At 35.9% G+C, this 20,245-nt stretch overlaps 1 protein-coding gene across 1 annotated transcript in view; it reads right to left on the reverse strand.

Moving 5' to 3' along the window:
• The window catches only part of LOC109072669 (homeobox protein PKNOX2-like), a 69,694-nt gene that overhangs the window by 14,983 nt on the left and 34,466 nt on the right, over positions 1–20,245 (reverse strand). The window contains exons 3-5 of the mRNA XM_042732018.1: positions 14,316–14,424; positions 11,683–11,819; positions 1,001–1,172 (exon numbers count right to left, since the gene is read on the reverse strand). Of these exons, the coding sequence (XP_042587952.1) occupies positions 1,001–1,172; positions 11,683–11,819; positions 14,316–14,402 (396 nt within the window). The 5' untranslated portion in view covers positions 14,403–14,424. The remainder of the gene's footprint in view (positions 1–1,000; positions 1,173–11,682; positions 11,820–14,315; positions 14,425–20,245) is intronic.

Genomic DNA, 20,245 nt, shown 5'->3' on the forward strand with positions numbered 1-20,245 from the left:
ACCTTTTATTATATTTTCATGGTGCTTTTTTATCATTAATTGTATGAAAAGAGCAGCCAGGACATTCTGGAAAATAACTCAAATCATGGAAGAAAGAATATTATATGAATCTGAAACTACATAAATGTGAGTAAATAATAATATTAATAAAAAAATCATTTGTAAGTGAATTATTCCTTTAAATAAACTACAATCACTTTACTCAAAAGAAAAGAAGAAGTTTTTCTCACTTTTTTCCAACAGTTATTTGAGGTTACTCAGCCAGCTTTCCCTGCCACTATTTGCCTGGTTGTGTTGTTTAATGCTACAAACACTTTTGAGTTCTGCTGATACAGTTGGATGCGACTGAACTTTCTGTTCCAGCTACCCATTCAAACAGTCACCGCCCAAAGTCAGAACTCAAGGACGACCAAATGGGCTAAAAAATGCTTTGCCAAGGAGGAGATAAATCTGCCAATTACTGCAGCTCGTTTAATCAGGGCTCAGTGCCATCTCTCTGAGGCGAGAAGGAAGCGCAGCGCGGGTGCTATAACTGTCGCGGTGAAGAGTTAGTGAACGGAAGACCCGTGTGTGACCAGTGTGTCGTAAAGCACACAGATGCAGAGTTAATTGACTGAGCAGCGCTAGTCGGCCGAGCGCCCCGGTAATGATGAACAGTGACCTTTTTCCTCCTACTTCCCTTAATTTCTAATTACTGTTAACTGTCTTGCAGGGCACAGAAGAGGAGAGATGATGAATATGAGGAGGAGAGTTAAAGGAAACGAGAACAATAGAGGAAAAAAGAGCTATGGACAAGAGGTGGCACTGTGACTAATACTACTGACTTTTTATCTGCAATAAAATGTTACTTACAGGCTGTTTAAAAGTTAAAGTACCTCAAAAGACATATAAAGTGCAAATATGCCAGTAGGGGGCAGTGCAGATATAATGGAAGTAAACAGGTTTTTAGGAGCTGAAATTAGAAGAATGGCAGGTGATACAAAACGTAATGAGCACTTACCAGGTTGTCTAGTTCAGGGTCCTCGCTGAAGAAAGGCTTGTGGTCCTGTTCTTGCTGGTGGACAAAGTTCTCGATGTCGACGTCAAAGCTGGCGGAGGTGATGCATTCTGATCCCTGCGTGGCTTGTTCACACTTCTCAAACAGCAACGCCAGAAGAGGAAAAAGAGGATGTCTGCAGGACACAGGCGGCTATTATTATTTGTATAGTATGCAGTATGTACAGTATACTGTGCGCAGTATGCAAATGTAAAAAGTCCCAGATGACTCGCTAAAATGAGAGCTGTACAACTAGAACACACTGTGTGAACTGTATCCCATAATGCCATGCACTTGACTCATCCTTTCATTTTAAAATAATGGAATAAAGCCAGAAGCAAAATCAGGTGGTTTTTAACACCCCCTATTGACTCATTAATTGACCGAACCAAGCTTGAATAGTTGAATCATTTGTACACAAATTTGGATTCCAAATTCAAAATAACTTTAATTGCAAAGAAATGAATACATTTCAATATGCAATAGACAGAATTCAACACATCTACATCAACAGGTTTTGTGAAAATACTGTATAATTCTACTTGTAGGAAGTTCAGAGTATATACTGCCCAGTATGCAATAAGCAGTATTTAATAAGTTAACCAGAAAATAACCGGTTTCTTTGCTTCAGGAAGGACAGATGACAATACCCAGCAGCTGAAAATAAAATCTTTGTCATCTTCATCTGATTGTAGGCATAAGCTCCGTCTAAAGGTTTCTTCTAGCAAGTTGACATTTGTCATGTTAACAGCATTAACATTTCCTGTATCATCAGAGAATGAATAAGTTTGCACTGGTTTAAATCTGTCTAGAGAGAGGCTTCTGCTGAAGAGCAAACCTAATGAAAGCTAAAATTCACTCAGCTTAGCCTCTTGAAAGCTAAGCCTAGCCTGACATGCAGAACTCTGATTAAATTAATAAGAAAACAACATCACCACAAATGATTAAGGGTCATGCTTTTTCAATAAGGACTCCGTGCTATGCTATCATAATGCATCATATCCAGACTATAAAAAAACTAATGAGCAGCAAGATCATGAATTGAAAATTTTAGGGGGATAATTATGACAAATTACAGAATTGCTCAATGAAAGATGGTTGTATAGAAGTGTTTTAGATTCCATTTTTGCTGTCATAGTAGTGATTCTGACTGCATTTATTCCATATTAATGTCACTGTGTACAATATTTCCACCTTGTAAAAAGTCAAATATAGTGTATAAGGTCGGTAAGATTTTCACGTTGTTATAAAAAATATTCCTTATGCTCACCAAGGCTGCATTTATTTACAGCCGAAAAATACAGTACTAACAGTAATATTGTTTTATTTTAATGTTTTTAAAAGCCATTACTCCAGTATACAGTGTCATAAGATCCTTTTATTCTATTATTTTATTTTATTTTATTCAAATATGCTGTTTAATACACCAAATAATGCTGTGGTGCTTAAAATGTATTTTATTCTTTAATGAATAGTAATGCTGTGGTGCTTAAAATGTATTTTATTATTTTATTAATTGTTTTCTGAGAATGTAAGAGTTTATATTAAATATTTTGTCATTTATTGATGTGGTTCTTAAAATGTGTTAGAAAAAAAAAGTTGACTCCCCAACTTTTGAATGGGAGTGTATGTTTCTTTAGTCATAAAAAACAATTCCTGGTTCATTTTGATAACTGAGTAATTCACTAAATGAGTGAATCTTTTAATTGACTCATTAAAAAGATCCTGTTCATAACAGTTATTTTTTCCTAGATCGGACATATTAGCTTGTGCTGTGTTTGTTGTTGCATGCAAGAAGCACTATGTCAAAATAGTATCCAAAATAGTGGCCTATCATATCCTATCCTATGTGCTTTCCTGTGTGTATATGTATTGTTTTTTCCTTGTGGAGCCTGTTTGAGAGACTGAGAGAGGCTGTGAGACTGGGTGAGGGGCCCAGGCTCCGGCTGTAACCCACCACTCTCATTTGCAGCCTTTAATAGCTGGCTATATTAGACTCTAATCTGCCTGATCCCAATTTAATGCCGCTCCCTCCAGCTGACGTGACAGGAATACTAAACAGGCTCGCAGTGCTGAGCAGCGAGGCGATCTGCGCTCCCTCCAGGCTCATCCCACTCCCCTCCGCCGTGCTAGCCCCTCTTTCTCTCTCCCCTCCCCAGTCACACTAAATCCTGCAGGGCATGGCTGGGTTATCTCTCCCCTTCTCTCTCTTCACAGGCCTGGATCATAACCCGGACGCAGCCCTAAAGGCCCAAAGCCAAAGGATGCTATCAATTTAGCTCTCCGAGGATTTGGCAAGTAGGCTGAGGAACAAACTACCCAGAAATTAGAGCATAAAATCGAATTGGAAAGTTAAGCCACAAGGTACAGGTACATAGGATTGAGTCTAATAATGCTGCATTATCTTCATTAGGAGGTTATATTTCATAACATTCATCTGCACCAGTAACTATGTGCATTTTTTTGGAAACTTCAGTCATGCCTTGCATACAGATGCGATGATGGACATGAAGCAGCTCTTATTCTGAACATAACATTTCTAAATGCATTATCTCAGATGACATAACAATCGCAGTAAAATCATTGTTACTAAAGATGGCCAGAACACTTCCAGCAGTTATTCTATAAACTAATTGCCTCGGTTGTTTCAAAGGCTAGATGAGGTTGGAAAAACTCTTAAATGTAATCTGATCTCTCTGAGAAACTCTAGACTTTTAAAACTCTTCATCTATGCGTTCTGGATGAGGCTGTGTGCCACAAAGTGCCGAGCTAATCGGTTAATCTTTCAAAATGTGCTGGTTAAAATGAAACACTTAATGCTATTTGTCTTTAACCTTTAGTTATCATCTCTCAACTCTTGCGGGAAAGACTGTCCAGACAGCCATCCCTCAGACGTGAAAGAGCGGGCTCGTATAATTGTAAGCAGAGGGGCCATTATAAGGACTTTTATATTTTATGATAAGCAAAAAAGCAGTTGTTAGAATAGAATAGAATAATACAGAACAGAACTTTGAATTCACTCATCAGATAATACAGATCAAACTAGTGTACAAGTATGACATATGGGTTAGGAAAGACATGAAAAGTCATCAAAAAAAAAAAAAATTACAAGCTATTATTATTTACTCACCCTCATGTCTTTCCAAACCCATAGGACAAATCACTGTGCATTCAAAGTGACTGAAGTTTGAACCTTCAAGGTTTGAGAGAAAAAAAAAAACATAAGTAAATAAAACTTCAGTCACTTTGAATTCACAGTGGTTTGTATGAGCAGGTTCTTTTAATGAAAAGACTTGTCTAATTGAATCGATGAATCTGTCAGAGTAGTAAGTGAATTAACACCAGACTCACTTACTGAACTGCAGCATGGCTTCAAAATAAACAGAGAACTGTGTAATATTGGGTTTTAAATTAAGTTTTAAATTATGAGTGAAAAAAAGTTCCAAAAACAAACACACCAGTAGTTCATATCACAAACAAATGACTTATGAGCAGGTGGTTTTAATGAAATTAAACTTTGATGAAGACTCACAAACTCCAGACTTAGAATAAATAATGATGTATATAAAAGAAAGAAAGAAAGAAAGAAAGAAAGAAAGAAAAGAAAGAAAAAAAAGAAAAGGAAAGAAAAGGACCCACAGGACAGAAAGAAAGAAAGAAAGAAAGAAAGAAAGAAAGTATTTTTTTGTTTTTGCTGGATTTGAATTAAGGAAAACTACTGTAATTCAATTCACAAACAAATGATTTGTATGGGAAGGTCCTTGTAATTAAATTAATTCTTCAAAAAGACTTCAGAGTTGTCAAATTGAATCTGTGGTAATCAAATTATCATTCAACTCACTCACTGAACTGCAATTCTGCATCAAAACAAACAGAGAACTGTGTACTTCATGTTGAAAAAAATATGAATTTTAAATCATGTATGAAAAAGTTTGAAAAACAATTACACTAGCAGTCCAAGTTCTTCATTCAAGTTCTTTGAATTAAATAAATCGTTAATGACGACTTACAAACTTGTGACTTAAAGTAACCAATTGTGTACTTAAGGTTAAAAAAAATTGCAAAAATTAAAAAAATCTAGAAAATAAATAAATAAATAATAATAATAAAAAGAACAATAGTAAAAATATGAATTAAAGTTAAAAAAAAAAAGAAACATGCTGGAAACACTAGATTTAAATAATCAATTTACAATGGTAATCCTGTACTTTATGTTGATACAGTCATCTCATAGCACTGCGTCTGTACGCTCCTGAAACTACATGAGGTACCTAGAGCTGGTAAGGTGCCAGAACAGCGAGACATTATCTGCAGTGCTGAGGTCTCAGGACGGAGGGCGCTGGGGAACTATTAACCCATAAAAGTGTCATTTACTGAGATAAGAGTCAGCAGAACTGATCCAGCGAACTGACGAATAAGGTCAGACACAGCGTTTTTATTTCCATTCGACCAATACTAGGTTTCATCATCTCAGCTAATGAAAAACTTAAAGCTTAACCTAATTGGGTTTACCTGTTTTTTAATTTCAAGCTGAATTTGTCATGAATATTTCAGTGTGGAGGTCTCCAAGTTAGAAACCAAAGCCCTCGAAGATTAAAAAAAGAAGAAGTAAACAGTCAATAAATAAATCTTTTCTAAGAAAACGAAAAGCACATCAAAGCAATTCCGAGTCCAAAAATAAAGCTGGACGTATTTTCATGCTAGCTCGAGCTGCATTTGTTTTGGTAGCGTGGTGGGCCACCCACGGGCTGCTGGGGAGATGGGGGTGTGCGCTCTGTGTGCTCACCCGGTATGTTTGCCATCCTAATCAGGGCGAGCCAGTGGCTGCTGCCTTTATTAAACCCAGTCTGAGGTGCCCTCATGCTGAGAACGCTCTCACACACACACACATTCACTTGAACACACACTCCCTCCTCCAGGCTACATGTCTGGAGCTCAACCTGTATGGGGGCGGGCGAGTGCACACACACACACACACACACACACACACACACACACACACACACCACTCGCCATCAGGGTTTATATGGGACCCCTACTGCTGCATTTCAATGAGTGGCGGTGCTCTTTTTCAACGCTGTTTTTAACGCTCTCTCCTTCACCTGTGGGGTAAAGGCTAGCTGTGGCCTGTTGTGATACACTGCCGGCTCTTATCATTGGACCACAGATGTGAATTTAGAGGTTAAATACTAGGGGTGTATTGATAAATGTATTCGTATAGAAAATTTTCGGGTCTTTCGGTACCATACACATGTGTACCAAACAAATACAGCATTGTTTTAACCACTGCACAAGTGGAACTTCATTGGAAACTTCCAGTTTTATATATTGCTACTTCTGATTAGAAACATTATGTCAATCTATTTCAGGAAATGAAAACAATAAATGCCGTTTTGACACTCTTAGATGTAGCGTGACAGATCGCTGTATAATCGCCTCAGTATAAATGGCATCCCTTCCTCTGTACTAGTGGTTCTAATATGAAATAAACAAGAATGAACATCTCATGCCTCACGTTATCACTCAATCAGTGTTTCAACCATGGAAAGACGCTAATAAAACAGCTTGTAAACATACATGTCACTAAGCATTTCATTTACCTCAGACAAGTCATCAGTGTCCACAGCTTGTTATTTCTCTAGAGAAATGAAGTCTACAGAAGAGCATTTCACAAAATATTGAAATTACCTGTATGTTTAAAAAATTCTGTTATGAAACAAGTATGACAGTCACTGTGTAAATGGATATATTTCAACAACAAATAGAAATTTTAGAATTTAGAGGCTAATTTAAAAACTGCATTGTGTGCAGTTTACATGTTTGCATACAATTTGTTTTGCATACAAAAGTTGAGTGTTGATTATTATATCCAAAAACAAAAAGTAATTTTATTTAAGTTTGCTCTCTGTTGTTAATTGTAACCTTATAATGTAAAAGGGCTCACTATACTTAAGCTGAGGAAGATTTTTTTTAAATTATAATTACATTTATTTAAAGAAAGATCAATTTGTTCAGTAAACCACTGTTTAATAAAAAAAAAGCTATTTTATTTCATTTTTCCCCCTGCTGTACCGAAACCATACTGAACCATGACGTCAAAACCGAGGTACCAAACTGGCATACTTGTGTACAGTTACACCAACGTTTAAATGCAGAGATGCCAAATAAATCAATCAGAAAGATGAAAAATGAGACCGAGTCACCCCCATGACATGCTATGTAGTTTTGTGTTGCGATATGGCTGCTATAGTGTTCTGAGTAGTTTCTAGAGTGTTGGTATGTGGTTGCCAGGGTGTTATTATATAGCTGCTATGGTACTCAGTATTTGTGTGGTTGTTAGGGTATTTAGTGTGGTTTCTAGGACACTGCTAATGTATGCATTTTTTTGGCTGGCCTGGATTTGTACAATGTTATGTGGTTGTTTTGGTTGTTTTTATAGCACTGCTATACTGAACTGTGTGGCTGATAGGACATTGCTACTGTATGCTGTTGCTAGGCTCGTCAGGGTGTTTTTTAGATCAATGCTATGTGGTTGCTAAGGTGTTCTGGGTGGTTGCTAAGTCTCTATGAAATAATGTTCAAAAGAAACAGAGATTTGAGCAGCCCTGAGCAATAATATTGACTTAGCAAGCACCGCTAACGAGTATTAGATTCATTCACATCCTGCTAACACGAACACACGTTCAATCTTCAGACAGTCAGTCTGTGAAGTTCAGAACACTCTGCACCCTGGAGACACAAGACAGGATGAAACAGAATAAAACTCAAAATCTGCAGTTTTAAATTGAGGAACAAAATCTTACTCAGATATAAATGAGCCCTCGGAGATTTGCTTTGAATACTATTTACCATAACCTGCCAGTAACAATCTCAAATATACATCCTCGTGATCAGGACCGACTCGCTCTCAGGCTGAATCTATGGCTCAGATAAGACGACGACTTCTGGTATAGAAATCTCAGCACCATTATTAAGAGAGAGAGAGTCGTTAAGATGTTGGGCACCAAATGACTGCGAGAGCTTCCCAACAGCGAATGTAAACAGAATTTATGGTGCATTACAGCGGCTGGGGAGAACTGGCTCACCATTTCCTCTCTGGCTGTCAAATTAAAAGCACTCCTGTTGGGACTGATATGCGCTGCTGCTACTGCTGGGTCTATTAAAGCTGTTCTCGAACTCTTTCCTTTTCCTTTTCTTCTTTTCTGTTTGGTATTCCATCTTTTTCCCTCTATCTCTCTCTCTTCCGTCAATCCAAGACACTCCTGATCCACTGGAGCTCAATGAAGACAGCATGACTGTGCACCATGAGACCGAAATCCAGTATCAATGCAAATCCACTCAGCACCCGCCAATCTGAGTCGCGGCGAGAAGGGAAAAACACATATAAACCCATTCAGACATTTCAATACCTTAATATAAGCACACCTTCGGGGGTCTGAATGCTATACATAAACACAAATACGTCAAAAGACGGAGGCTAAGAGGCCCAAAACATCAAGATACAATTCTGTACACACAAAACCTCTTTGTCTAAATTTGAAGGAATTATGGATTATAATGGATACAATTTACAAATATATTGGCTACACTGGATTTGCTTGTAGTAAAAGTCTAATTTATTTCATTTTGATATTAAAATAATTAGAGATTTGCCTTAAGAATGAAGGATTGAAAAACATTTTAAAAGCTTGACTTTGCTAGGTTTCTCATCAAACTCTTCCCATCTGAGTTTCCTTTCCGTTTCACTCTTATCATTGTGGAATAGTGCTGAATTTTACACCCTCAGGAACTACTTCGGATACATATTACAATTTCATCTCCTGGATGCTGGATTTTATTGGACCTAATTTTGGATATGTCGCAAGTACCCCACAGGAAAGAGACCCCCTGCCACGTTTCTAATAAGAAGAGAAGGTCTCAGATGCTTTAAAAGAGAGTGCAGTAACTCGTTAAGATAATTACTGTATCGCACATTTATTCCACTGTTAATAATTAAGCAACGCACGCCAGAGCATAGACTCCACAACTCAAACTCACAATACTGGCAATTAGAGAAACGAGAGGTGCAGAAATAAACACCAACCAGCCAAATTGAATCAAAACAATACATGAGGATACACTATAAACAAACAGATACACACAAAAAAAATCTGCTCTGTTAAATACCCGCAATAGTTTTGGAGGCGAGATACCATGTTGCTCTTTACTCTACAAAACAAATGCAGAGCAAATCTACTGTAAAAACAAATCCCACTAACATTTGAAGTTGGAAAGATATTTTAATGCTCACCAAGGATGCATTTATACTGTATGATCAAGAAGAAGAAAAAATAGAGTGGAAAACAGTCATGTTTTGAAATATTATTACAATTTAAAATAACTGTTTTCTATTTAAACATATTTTACATGTAATTTATTTCTGGGACAGCAAAAGTGAATTTTTAGCAGCCATTGCTCTTGTCTTCAGTGTCACATGATCCTTCAGAAGTTATTCTAATAAGCATTTTTCAAGAAACATTATTATCAATACTGAAGAAAGTTGTGTAGTAGAAATTATAATAGAAAGTAAAAACAAAACAAACAAAAAAAAACAGCATTTTTTTTAAAAAAATATATTTTTGGTTATTATATAAATGTCATAATGTAAATCATTTATTGCCAATTCTGATCAATTTAATGCATTTATTTAAATTATTAAAAAAAAAAAAAAAAAACTGACCCCAAACTTTTGAACGGAAGTCTGTAATGCAAAGTCAGCTTCATGCTCTCCATTTATTTCGCAAAAAAAAAGAAAGAAAATTATATATATATATATATATATATATATATATATATATATATATATATATATATATATATAGATAGATAGATAGATAGATAGATATAGATATATATATAAACTGTTTAGCACCTTTTTTTGTTCCTATAATAGACTCAACATGTACATGGCTGCTTGTTATAATTATAATGCATATATTTGCATATATTATGAAACAACTACATAAATACTTACTAATTAAGTAGAAACATTTACATTTAATAAACAATACATTTCTGTTTTTAACACAATAAACTTAAATGACATTAACTTGCATTATTGAATATTTACACTTTAATTGCATTAGACACCTGACAGCACGAGATGTCACATCTAATACAATCCTCCATGGGTTCTACCTCACCTGTGCGCTTTCATTGTGCTGGTGTGCGTTTGGATGAGAATCAGAACAAGTTATGAGTGAAGGCTCTCTGCTGCGCCTTTGAATATTTACAGCACTTAAGATGTGTCATGTAGGATGAAACCAGAAATCTGTGTGTGTGTGTGTCATGAGAGAGAGAGAAGGTGGTGAGTTATATAAGCCGAGTGAGAAGCCGAGTCTGTGCTTGAGTATATGTGACTAGGAATGAGGGGGAAGTAGGAGCAGACACTGTGTGAGTGTGTGTGTGGAATGAGTCTAGGCTTTTTTTTTCACACCGCCTGCAGGCTGCCTCCGGTTGGCTGCTCACATCAAAGGCAGCTTTCTCTCTCTGAGGAGCTGAGAGACTGAGCCCCAGGCCTGCCCAGGCCTTCACAGACCTGCCTCAGGGGTTAGCGTGAAACCACGGGCCTCTGCCACGCCGCTGCGAGACACTGCTAATCATAGCCAGCGCTGCAGCCGGCTGAAAGAGCCCTCGCGGCTGCCTTCAGACAGGAACTTATGATGCTTCGATATGCATGCGGCTCGCAAACAGCCGCGCTGTAATCAACCGGGGAGGGGAGGTTTGGGAATGAAGCTTTAAGTATTTAAAGTGTCAGTGTGCCATGTATTATTTACTTCATGAATAAACAAGGAAAATATGACTTATGCAGGTGTGTTGCTATCCAAATCAAGCGTCTAGTCTGTATGCTTGTATTTAGATCAATATGTTATGAGGATTTCAAATAACTATAAAACTGCATTATTTATTTCCAATGGAACAATGGTGTACAGGTACTTACATAATATTCACTGGGAAAATATGAAGGAACACAAAACTTTCATACTTTGGCATATATATATACACTACTGTTCCAAAGTTGAATCTTTAAATTATTTTTTATAATTTTAATTTCCATTAATCAATAAATCCTGTGTGTAAAATGTATCTTGTTTCCACTAAAATATTAAGCAGTATAATTATTTTAAACACTGATAATAATAAGAAAAAAAATCTGCATATTAAAATGATATCTGAAATGTTCAAGTGACACAGAAGGCTGGAGTAATGAGTGCTGAAAATTGAGCTTAATACATTTCAAGATATATTAAAATAGAAAACAGTTATTTTAAATTGTAATACTATTTGATAATATTACTGCTTTTCCTGTATTTTTGCAGACTTGGAGAGCACAAGAGAATTCTTTCTAACATTAAACATTAAAAAAATAAATCTTACAGAGACCCTAAACTTTTGAATTCCAATGTATTTTTGTTTATGCATTTTTACTTTTTCAGTAAGCAACCACTGCAGTGACCAACCAGAACACCTTAACAACCACACAGCATCCTTGCATCATTTTTTGCATTTGTAAGCACTGCTCACATTTTCTTCAGAGTAAGTACCAATCTAGATTTACATGTAAATGATGTTCTTAATAAGAAGCTACATTAGTGCATACTACTCACCTGTAAACGGCTCGTTTGTCTGACTCCAGTTGGGCTTGGGGGTCAAGGGTCACGCTGACCTGTGTGGCCCCTGCCGCTGAGGCTGCAGAGAGGTGGACATGCTGGGCCTTTGAGTTTTGCTGCGTAGTGCCTGTCATCTGAAGAAATACAAAATAACTATAGATCTGCAGTCTAGACCATATTACACAAAAATATTTAAATAGACTACTTTAACAATACTTTTTTTGTATCTTGATTTACTCATCTACTAGCATTAATTGCTTAAATATTAAATATCAATATAGTATTCACAGATAATCCAGTGATTCAAATATTCTATAAATGAAAGGTACTTCATCATAATCATTTTCGTGATTATTTTCTGTTTTATTTGAAACTTGAAGGACAATAACCGAAATAATAACCAGGGATTGACTGATATGTGTTTTTCAGGGCCGATGCTGATACGATTATTACAGATCAAGTCGAGCGATAACGGATATTTTGACCGATGTAAATGTCTGGTGTAAAAATGAAAATTTATGTCAAAATTAAGAATAACAAGGGCTCTGACATTTTTTTCTTAAATGCTTTTAAATTATTGTATCGGCAAATCGGTTAAAAAAATTAGCGATACCGATGACCACAAAAATGCTTGATATCGGTGCCGATAAATCGGTCAACCCCTAATAAGAACGTTACACAGAAGTTTCGTAGAAAAGTTATGATTTCAAATTCAACTGAACTTTACATTTCTTGGCAACCATGAATAATATTTCCTTATATGTGACCCTGGACCACAAAACCAGTCTTAAGTCGCTGGGGTATATTTTTAGCAATAGCCAAAAAAAAATAAAAAATAAAAAAATAAAAAATACATTGTATGGGTCAAAATTATTGATTTTTCTTTTATGCCAAAAATCATTAGGGTACAAAGTAAAGATCATGTTCCATGAAGATATTTTGTAAATTTCCTAATGTAAATATATCAAAACTTAATTTTTGATTAGTAATATGCATTGTTAAGAATTCATTTGAACAACTTTAAAGGCGATTTTCTCAGTATTTTGATTTTTTTTGCACCCTCAGATTCCAGATTTTCAAATAGTTGTATCTCGGCCAAATATTGTCTGCTCCTAATAAACCATACAGCAATGGAAATCTTATTTATTCAGCTTTCAGATGATGTAGAAATCTCTATTTTGAAAAATTGACACTTAAGACTCCAGGGTCACATATGTTCAATGGATGAAAAAAAAAAAAACTTAACACAGGTTTGTAGGATAATTAGAGTGAGTAAATGAAGATAATTTTAAACTATTCTTTTCAGATTAGAATTAACAATGTTGATTCCAATGAGATTCTCTCTCTTTTTTATCAAATGAATTGTGTCCTTTCCAGAATTAAAAAAAAAAAAAAAAAAGAAAAAAAAAATTATATATATATATATTATATATATATATATAAAAAAAAGAAAAAAAAAATTATATATATATATATTATATTTTTTGTTAGTATCTTGGTTATCAGCCATTACATTTTAAAACAGCTAATAATTGCTGACAGACAAATGAAGCTAAAAAAATGTTTAGAGTTAGCGCAACCCATCCTGCTTTTAACCCCTCTGCGCCAGTGGGCCAAAGATGTAGTTCAAGATCATCTTGCTCATGTGCATGTTATTGATGGCTCACAGCCAGGCACTGTTGTCTTATCAGATTTAGTATATGAACGCTTCACTTTTGTGTTCTTTAATGGGTTACTATGCTTTTTTTAAGGAGCTATAAGAGCAGAAATGTGTGCATAGTAATCTAATTTGTTATCTTTTCCGCGACAGAGGGAAAACGGCACACATCCAGATGAAGTTCTAGAAAAACTTGAGACAAAAGCTAGCAAGGAAACATTATTTTTTTTCCCCCAGCATACATATTCAGGAAAGCTCTTCCACTGACAATGCAAGACAATGCAGCATATGGTCTCATTAAAATCTAGAATCTAAATTGAAGCACTTGAACCCTAAAATTTTGCGTAGGTCACGTTCTGCAGAAAAACATTCCACCTAGTCATCAAATAAAACTCCAGCAGTCGAGGTGGGCAGAGGTCTCACCCTTTAGCAATCGAAACACTGTCAAGATGAACAAATACCCTGTTTAGGATGCATTAGTGGGAGAAAGAGTATAACTTGACTGTTGCCTATGCTTCCCTGTCTCTCCCGTCCTGTTTTTTCTTTCTTGTGATGCTGCTTTGAAAGCAAGCCCCCTCCTATCTCCCTCCCCAGAACAAAAATGGTTTAAGGGAGGAAGCTGGAAGTCTTAATCCCAGCCTCAAATAGGAAATAAATTAGCTTCTTCACACTTAACTAACTCTCATTTGCATGTCTCCACCAGCGCTCTGCTCTTCTCCCCAGCCTCTAATCCTCAGGGCGGAGGGAGACAGCAGCCGGACAGGGAGAGGGGGCTCTGTGATAAAAACACTGCGCTGTGCCCCTCTGATTAACTCAGGACAAGCACAATGAAGATATGACATTGTACAGAACTACAGATGTACCTTTCTGACAGCCACAAATTAAGACAAAGCCACAGTTTACTGTAATAACCTTGCTGAAAAAAAAGCTTATTTCCTTTTTTATTTTTTATGCAACGACTGAGGTAAGAGACCTGTTGGCTCTCCTGGTACGATGGTGGAGGGACGCTCTGTGTGGCCATCATGGTCAATGCTGGTGCTGGGGACACATGTTGCATCATGGGATAGCTTCACATGGAGATCCTGATGGAAACAAAACAGTTACACTAAAAATTATTTACAGTCCTGTTTCATGACCAAATTCATATCTACTAAGCCTACTTACCAGAAAGAAAATAATTGTGCTTTCTATCTTTTATAGCAGATTGCATAATTTGAATTGATAACACTGATGAAAATATATAAATAAATATATCATTGCAGCTTTCCTCAGTTCTTCACTGAAACAATTCCATGACACACCACTAGGTGCCGCTGTACTTAAACTCACGAAAAAACTTTCATACAATGTTGTAGTTAAAATAAAATTAAATAAAATTAAAAATCTTGCTGAGGTCAGGGAGGTCTGCATACCAAGGCTATTTGTAATTTGTAGTCCTATGGATTACAAACCTTAAGGCAATTTTTTTTAAATAGGCTATAAAATACCCAGAGTGTCAATTTAATGCAATTCTGTACACAAAAGTTTATACATAATATTAGAATTTACAAATAATGTCATTAAATCAAATACATTAGTAACAAGTTCAAGCAAGACAATCTAACACATCGCCAACAACCCAGTAAAAACTGTTAGCAGTACGTCTGTCCAGAAAACCAAATACGCACCTTGAGGTGCAGGTACATGATGAGTTAGTTTTTTCTAAGGTAAACATGACAACCCCAGCAGGCCAATCAGGAGCTCATTAGTTCTGTTGTCAGAAGAGTAACTGACACTGGGCAAGGGAAGGGTGGGCTCCAGAGACGGTGCACTGTGGGAAACCCTGACTACAGATAATTGGCCCCATGTTACTGCACATGGACCCCTGAACCCCATTTCTAAGTGAAGCTTTATCAAGTTATCAAATACAAATGTTCTGTACTCTTTGCTCACATTTTGAAATGTCATAAAATTTGCACTTTTTATTTTATTTTTTTAAATAAATAAATGCAACACTAGCTTTCTTATTTCTTTTCAAGTTATATATGCTTTTACCAAGTCTATCACCATTAACATTTTTGAATGTTTGGATATCGTCTGTCCCATATTGATTTTCCAATCAGTCTGAGTGCATTCAAAATACAATTTAGTGCCAACCAAACACAAGACGACAGCTGTACGCATATAAAACTATATTCAACTTGCTGAGTCTTTTGTAAAAAATTTCATAACAGAACCTCATTGAAATCACTTCCAAAATAAAATGATCATTACAGACAGTTTGACCCCCCAAAACCAGGCTTTTAGTAGCAGCCCACAGATGTCAGAAGCAGAAGCTATCAATCGTAAAGAATACTAAAAATACATAAGCAATCATATATAATTACTCTGAGAGAACAGTACAATCACATCTGCCGAGTTAATGTGGGTGGGACCTCTGCTCCGCTCGGTAATTACACGAGACATAAATCACTCATTTAAAACGTGACCTATAAAGTTCTCTCTGCGCTTTAGTAGTAGCAATTTTCTCTCTTGAGAACAGCTTGTTAGCTCAGTCTATATCTTAACAGCTTGGCAACAGGCATAGAATCGTGTTTATGCACATTTTCCAATTGTTTGCATCAATCAAAGTTTGCAGCAATAATTCTGTGGACAGCAGAACAAGAGGACTGTCAAGAGGATTGTGGAAATTCAAGGAGACACAGAGCAGAATCCAGTACAGAAGCCAAGTCTCTCAGACGGCGGACAGGATGTAACCTTCCTCAGACAGCAGACAGACAACAGTTTGAGCTGGAAAACAGGAAAGATCATTTTTTCCCTCGCAGCTCATCTTCAGGTTGGCAGGAGTGTGTGGAAAATGGTCGAAGGAGCCAAGACTAACCAAACAGCTATTTTAAGGAGATCTCTCTCTCTCACACACACACACACACACACACACGGTTTTGGGTTATCGTGATCATAAACACCATCAGCACCTCTGCGCATTTCATGTTGGACTTCATGGAAACGTGAGGAATTTTCCAAGTACAAATTTGATTCTGGCTTGGCGTTGCATATTTTATGAAGCTGGTCCAAATCATACAAATTGAGAACGTTGTGTGTGTGTGATTTGTATACTGATTACACAAAACGCCTGTGTTCTCATTCCAAGTGCTATCAGCCGAAAGGCATCTTCGCTGTTATCTCGCCTCATTTTAATTGCAAATTTTGTGAGCGAGTTGGTAATTAAATGGAAAATTGCACATTAATTGATGAGACTAAAGATAAAGCAATTCCAATTATTGCGCGGTATTTTAAGGGGGCCTCTCAAGTCTCGGTCCCTGGAGTGGTGTGGTACACACAGCAGCATCATAATAATAATGCATACACACCATGTACACTGGGTAACAGCTCTATCTACAAACCTGTGTTTACAGAAATGGACACACACACGTACTTTATAATGAGCAAAGAAACCTCCGAAGTCTCGGCGGGTGAAAAGCATGCACTGATTAAGCCTTTGGCTTGCTCTTTTAAAACACATCATCATACCTTCTGACTTAACATACCAGGTATTGATTTCAAAGCATCGGTCGATGCAAACACATCTGAAATTCCTTCTCTGTCATGCACCCGATGGCCTACAGAGCTATGTTAGGACATGAACTTTTACAGTAAGAAAGGAAAGCAATAAGAAAGGAATGAAACCTTTGTATAAGATATCAGGATGTTACTGGAAAAAAAATCTTTGGAAGCAACAAAATTTGTAGTCAAAAATGGCAATCAATTAATCAATCAATAAAATATTGACATAGGAAAAATAGTCACATTGCAACATTTGTAGACAAAAATCAAATGACTAAATTAAGATATTAAAGTAAACTATAAGTAAAAATTTGAAGTCAATTGCAAAAGAAGTTTATGCATTTACACTACAACATAAAATGGGTTGTTGGAATTTTTTTTTTTTTTTTTACGTTTTTGAAATAGTCATTTAAAATGACTATTTTCTCATTTTAAATGTAAATGTATTATAAAATGTCAAACTTCAGTCTTCAGTGTCACATGATCCTTCAGAAATCATTCTAATATGGTATGTTGGTGCTCAAGAAACATTATCAATGCTGAAAGCAGCAGTGCTGCTTAATCATTTTCTGGAAACATTTTTGTGGTCATACAGTACTTTTTTTAGGATTATTTCATGAATATAAACTTTAAAAGAACAGCATGTAATTTTAATTTTAATTTTTGATCATTTTAATGCATCATCACTGAATATAAGTATAAATTTCCTTCTTTAAAAAAAATTATGTATGTATGTATGTAATTGCATTTAAGTCTAGAAAACCAGTAGCTATAGCTCCTTTGGGTATTAGTGTATTCATAATTCAGAATGTTTTCCCATTTAATAATAAATTAAAGGTTGTTACAGTCTAAACAGTACTGCATTGACCCCCCCCCCCCCCCCCCAAAAAAAAAAAAAACAGTGTAAATCACTTTAAATTTATAGCTTTAATCAGAGAATTTATAGCTAATAAAAAAGTAATTTAAAATGTGATATTTTTAAAATGAAATATATTTTCAGAAGTGCATGAATACTAAAAAAGATTAAAGAAAATTTGCTTTTAATATTATAATATTCTTCATAAAGCAATAAATAAATAGAACAAACTTAATTGCCAAATAGTAAAGAGTATAAAGTTATTTAATTACAGTGTTTCAAGAGAAACAGTAATAGATTAAATTGTAAATTGGACATACAATGCTGCAGCCTGTAACTTCATGGCTTGAGCTCATAATTACAGCTGGCAGGGAGAGCGTTTTAAAGGCTGGGGAAATGGAAAGTAAAGTGGGGATGTATTGAACATGTCTGGTGTGTGTCTGGGAAAAAGGGAGAGTTCGAATGTTAGCCCTCTTCCCATCAATACTGCTCCGCCAGACCCTCACCCACAATCGTTTGACTGTTTGATCACAGTCGATAATTAACGCAGCCACCTGGCGGAAAGCTGCTACTGACAAGGCTAATAGAACTATGTCAGAAACGTTGTTTAGTAATGACAAAGCCTGCATGCTAATTTGGAAACTGAAAGTATATACTCCACTGATGATGAAGATAATTACAGCAGTATTGAGACTCACAATAATGTCACAAACTCTTCGTATCTGCATTTAGCAGAGTTTAAGACTTAAACTCTATAGTATCAATAAGATAAATGTTAAGATTAGTAATTCATTATTACTTAACTTCACCGTTTATATGTTTAAAAACTGCAGCTTTAACTGTGCATTCACAATTTTGATGTGGCATTTAACGAAACATCTGCAACTACTCTCGCTATCAGCTACAAACAAATGATGGAGAATGGCCATGTATTGAATCTCTCAGTCCGAGACACGCATCTGTGTGCACAATGCCGAAGGATCAAAGATGTGTGTGCGGGCAATGACTTCCTGTTAGTTAGAAACATCCTTTGTGGACGGGCCGCAGAGAGCTCCGCGTGCGAGCCGGTGCTGAAAAAGAGCAGCAGGTTTTTTTTCCCCGTTAAGCAGAAACAGGTGAGCTCTGAAGTACAGGAGGAAGTGGTTCGCAGTTTATAGACCCCATTCATCATCATCCACATAGTCTCCCTCTGCGTCTCACAGCTAGCCCTCACATCTGGGAAGAGGGTGTTTTATATATCTGTTTACCAGGCAAGCTGGCAGGCTGTAGAAACAACAGACCTTCACTTTCTCTTGAGACACTTCCAACGTGGCACACCACTGGACGTTGTTTCAAAAACTGAAAACAACTAAATAAATCCTTTTATTTAGAGGTGAAGTGTGTTTCTGTGTCACTGATGTCACTAACAAAACATATATATTTTTGTCTTGTGACAAAAAAAAAAAAAAAATCCTTTAAATTGAATTAATGTCATCAGTTCATATCCATCCATTTCAGCTAGATTTACTGACTAAAGATTTACTATTTCTATGTAATAAAATTTCTATTAAAATAACGTATTCACAATGTGACATATAACTTTTTAAAATAATTGTAAAAGTCCTGTATATGCTCACGAAGGATGCATTTATTTGATCAAAAAATGAAGTAAAAATCTTAATATTGTGAAATATTATTACAGTTTAAAATAACCTTTTTTTTCCAATTTAAGATATTTTAAAATGCAATTTATCACCCTCATGTTGTTCCAAACTCGTAAGACCTTCGTTCATCTTCGGAACACAAATTAAGATATTTTTGATGAAATCCAAGAGCTTTCTAATCTTGCATAGACAGCAATGCAACTACCACATTCAAGGCCCAGAAAGGTAGTAAGAACATCGTTAAAATAGTCCATGTGACATCAGTGGTTCAATCTTAATTTTATGAAGCTATAAGAATACTTTTGGTGCACAAAGAAACCAAGCATATGACTTTATTCTACAATAATTCTGTTCTCTTCGGTGTCAGAATTTGATGCATGTTCATGACAGTATACCAAATATCTTAATTTGTGTTCCGAAGATAAATTAAGGTCTTACGGGTTTGGAACGACATGAGGCTCAGTAATTAATGACAGAATTTTCATTTTTGGGTCACCTATCCCTTTAATATCAGTGTTATATTTTTCCTGCCATATTTTCAATAACAGTATTTTTTAATTAAAAGCACTTTATTACTGCCACAATGCATATTGTTTGTCTTTAAAAAAATAATATTTTCATTAGTAATTTTGTCAATGTGAGAGCCCCACCCCATAATCACACCATTGGTTGAGTCAATGTCACTGTTGTCGGGCAGGTTGGGCTCAAACAAACAATGTTTTGAAAATACTACAGTGTTTATACTTCTCAGGGGAACCAACCTGTGAAAGACTTTCTTACAGTTGTTTTTGCATTTTAAACTGGGATAGAAAGTATTTAACTACCAAAAAATGACACACTTCAGCTGTAAAATGAATGATT

The sequence above is a fragment of the Cyprinus carpio genome, chromosome B10 (genome assembly GCF_018340385.1).
Source record: "Cyprinus carpio isolate SPL01 chromosome B10, ASM1834038v1, whole genome shotgun sequence".
NCBI lineage: Eukaryota > Metazoa > Chordata > Actinopteri > Cypriniformes > Cyprinidae > Cyprinus > Cyprinus carpio.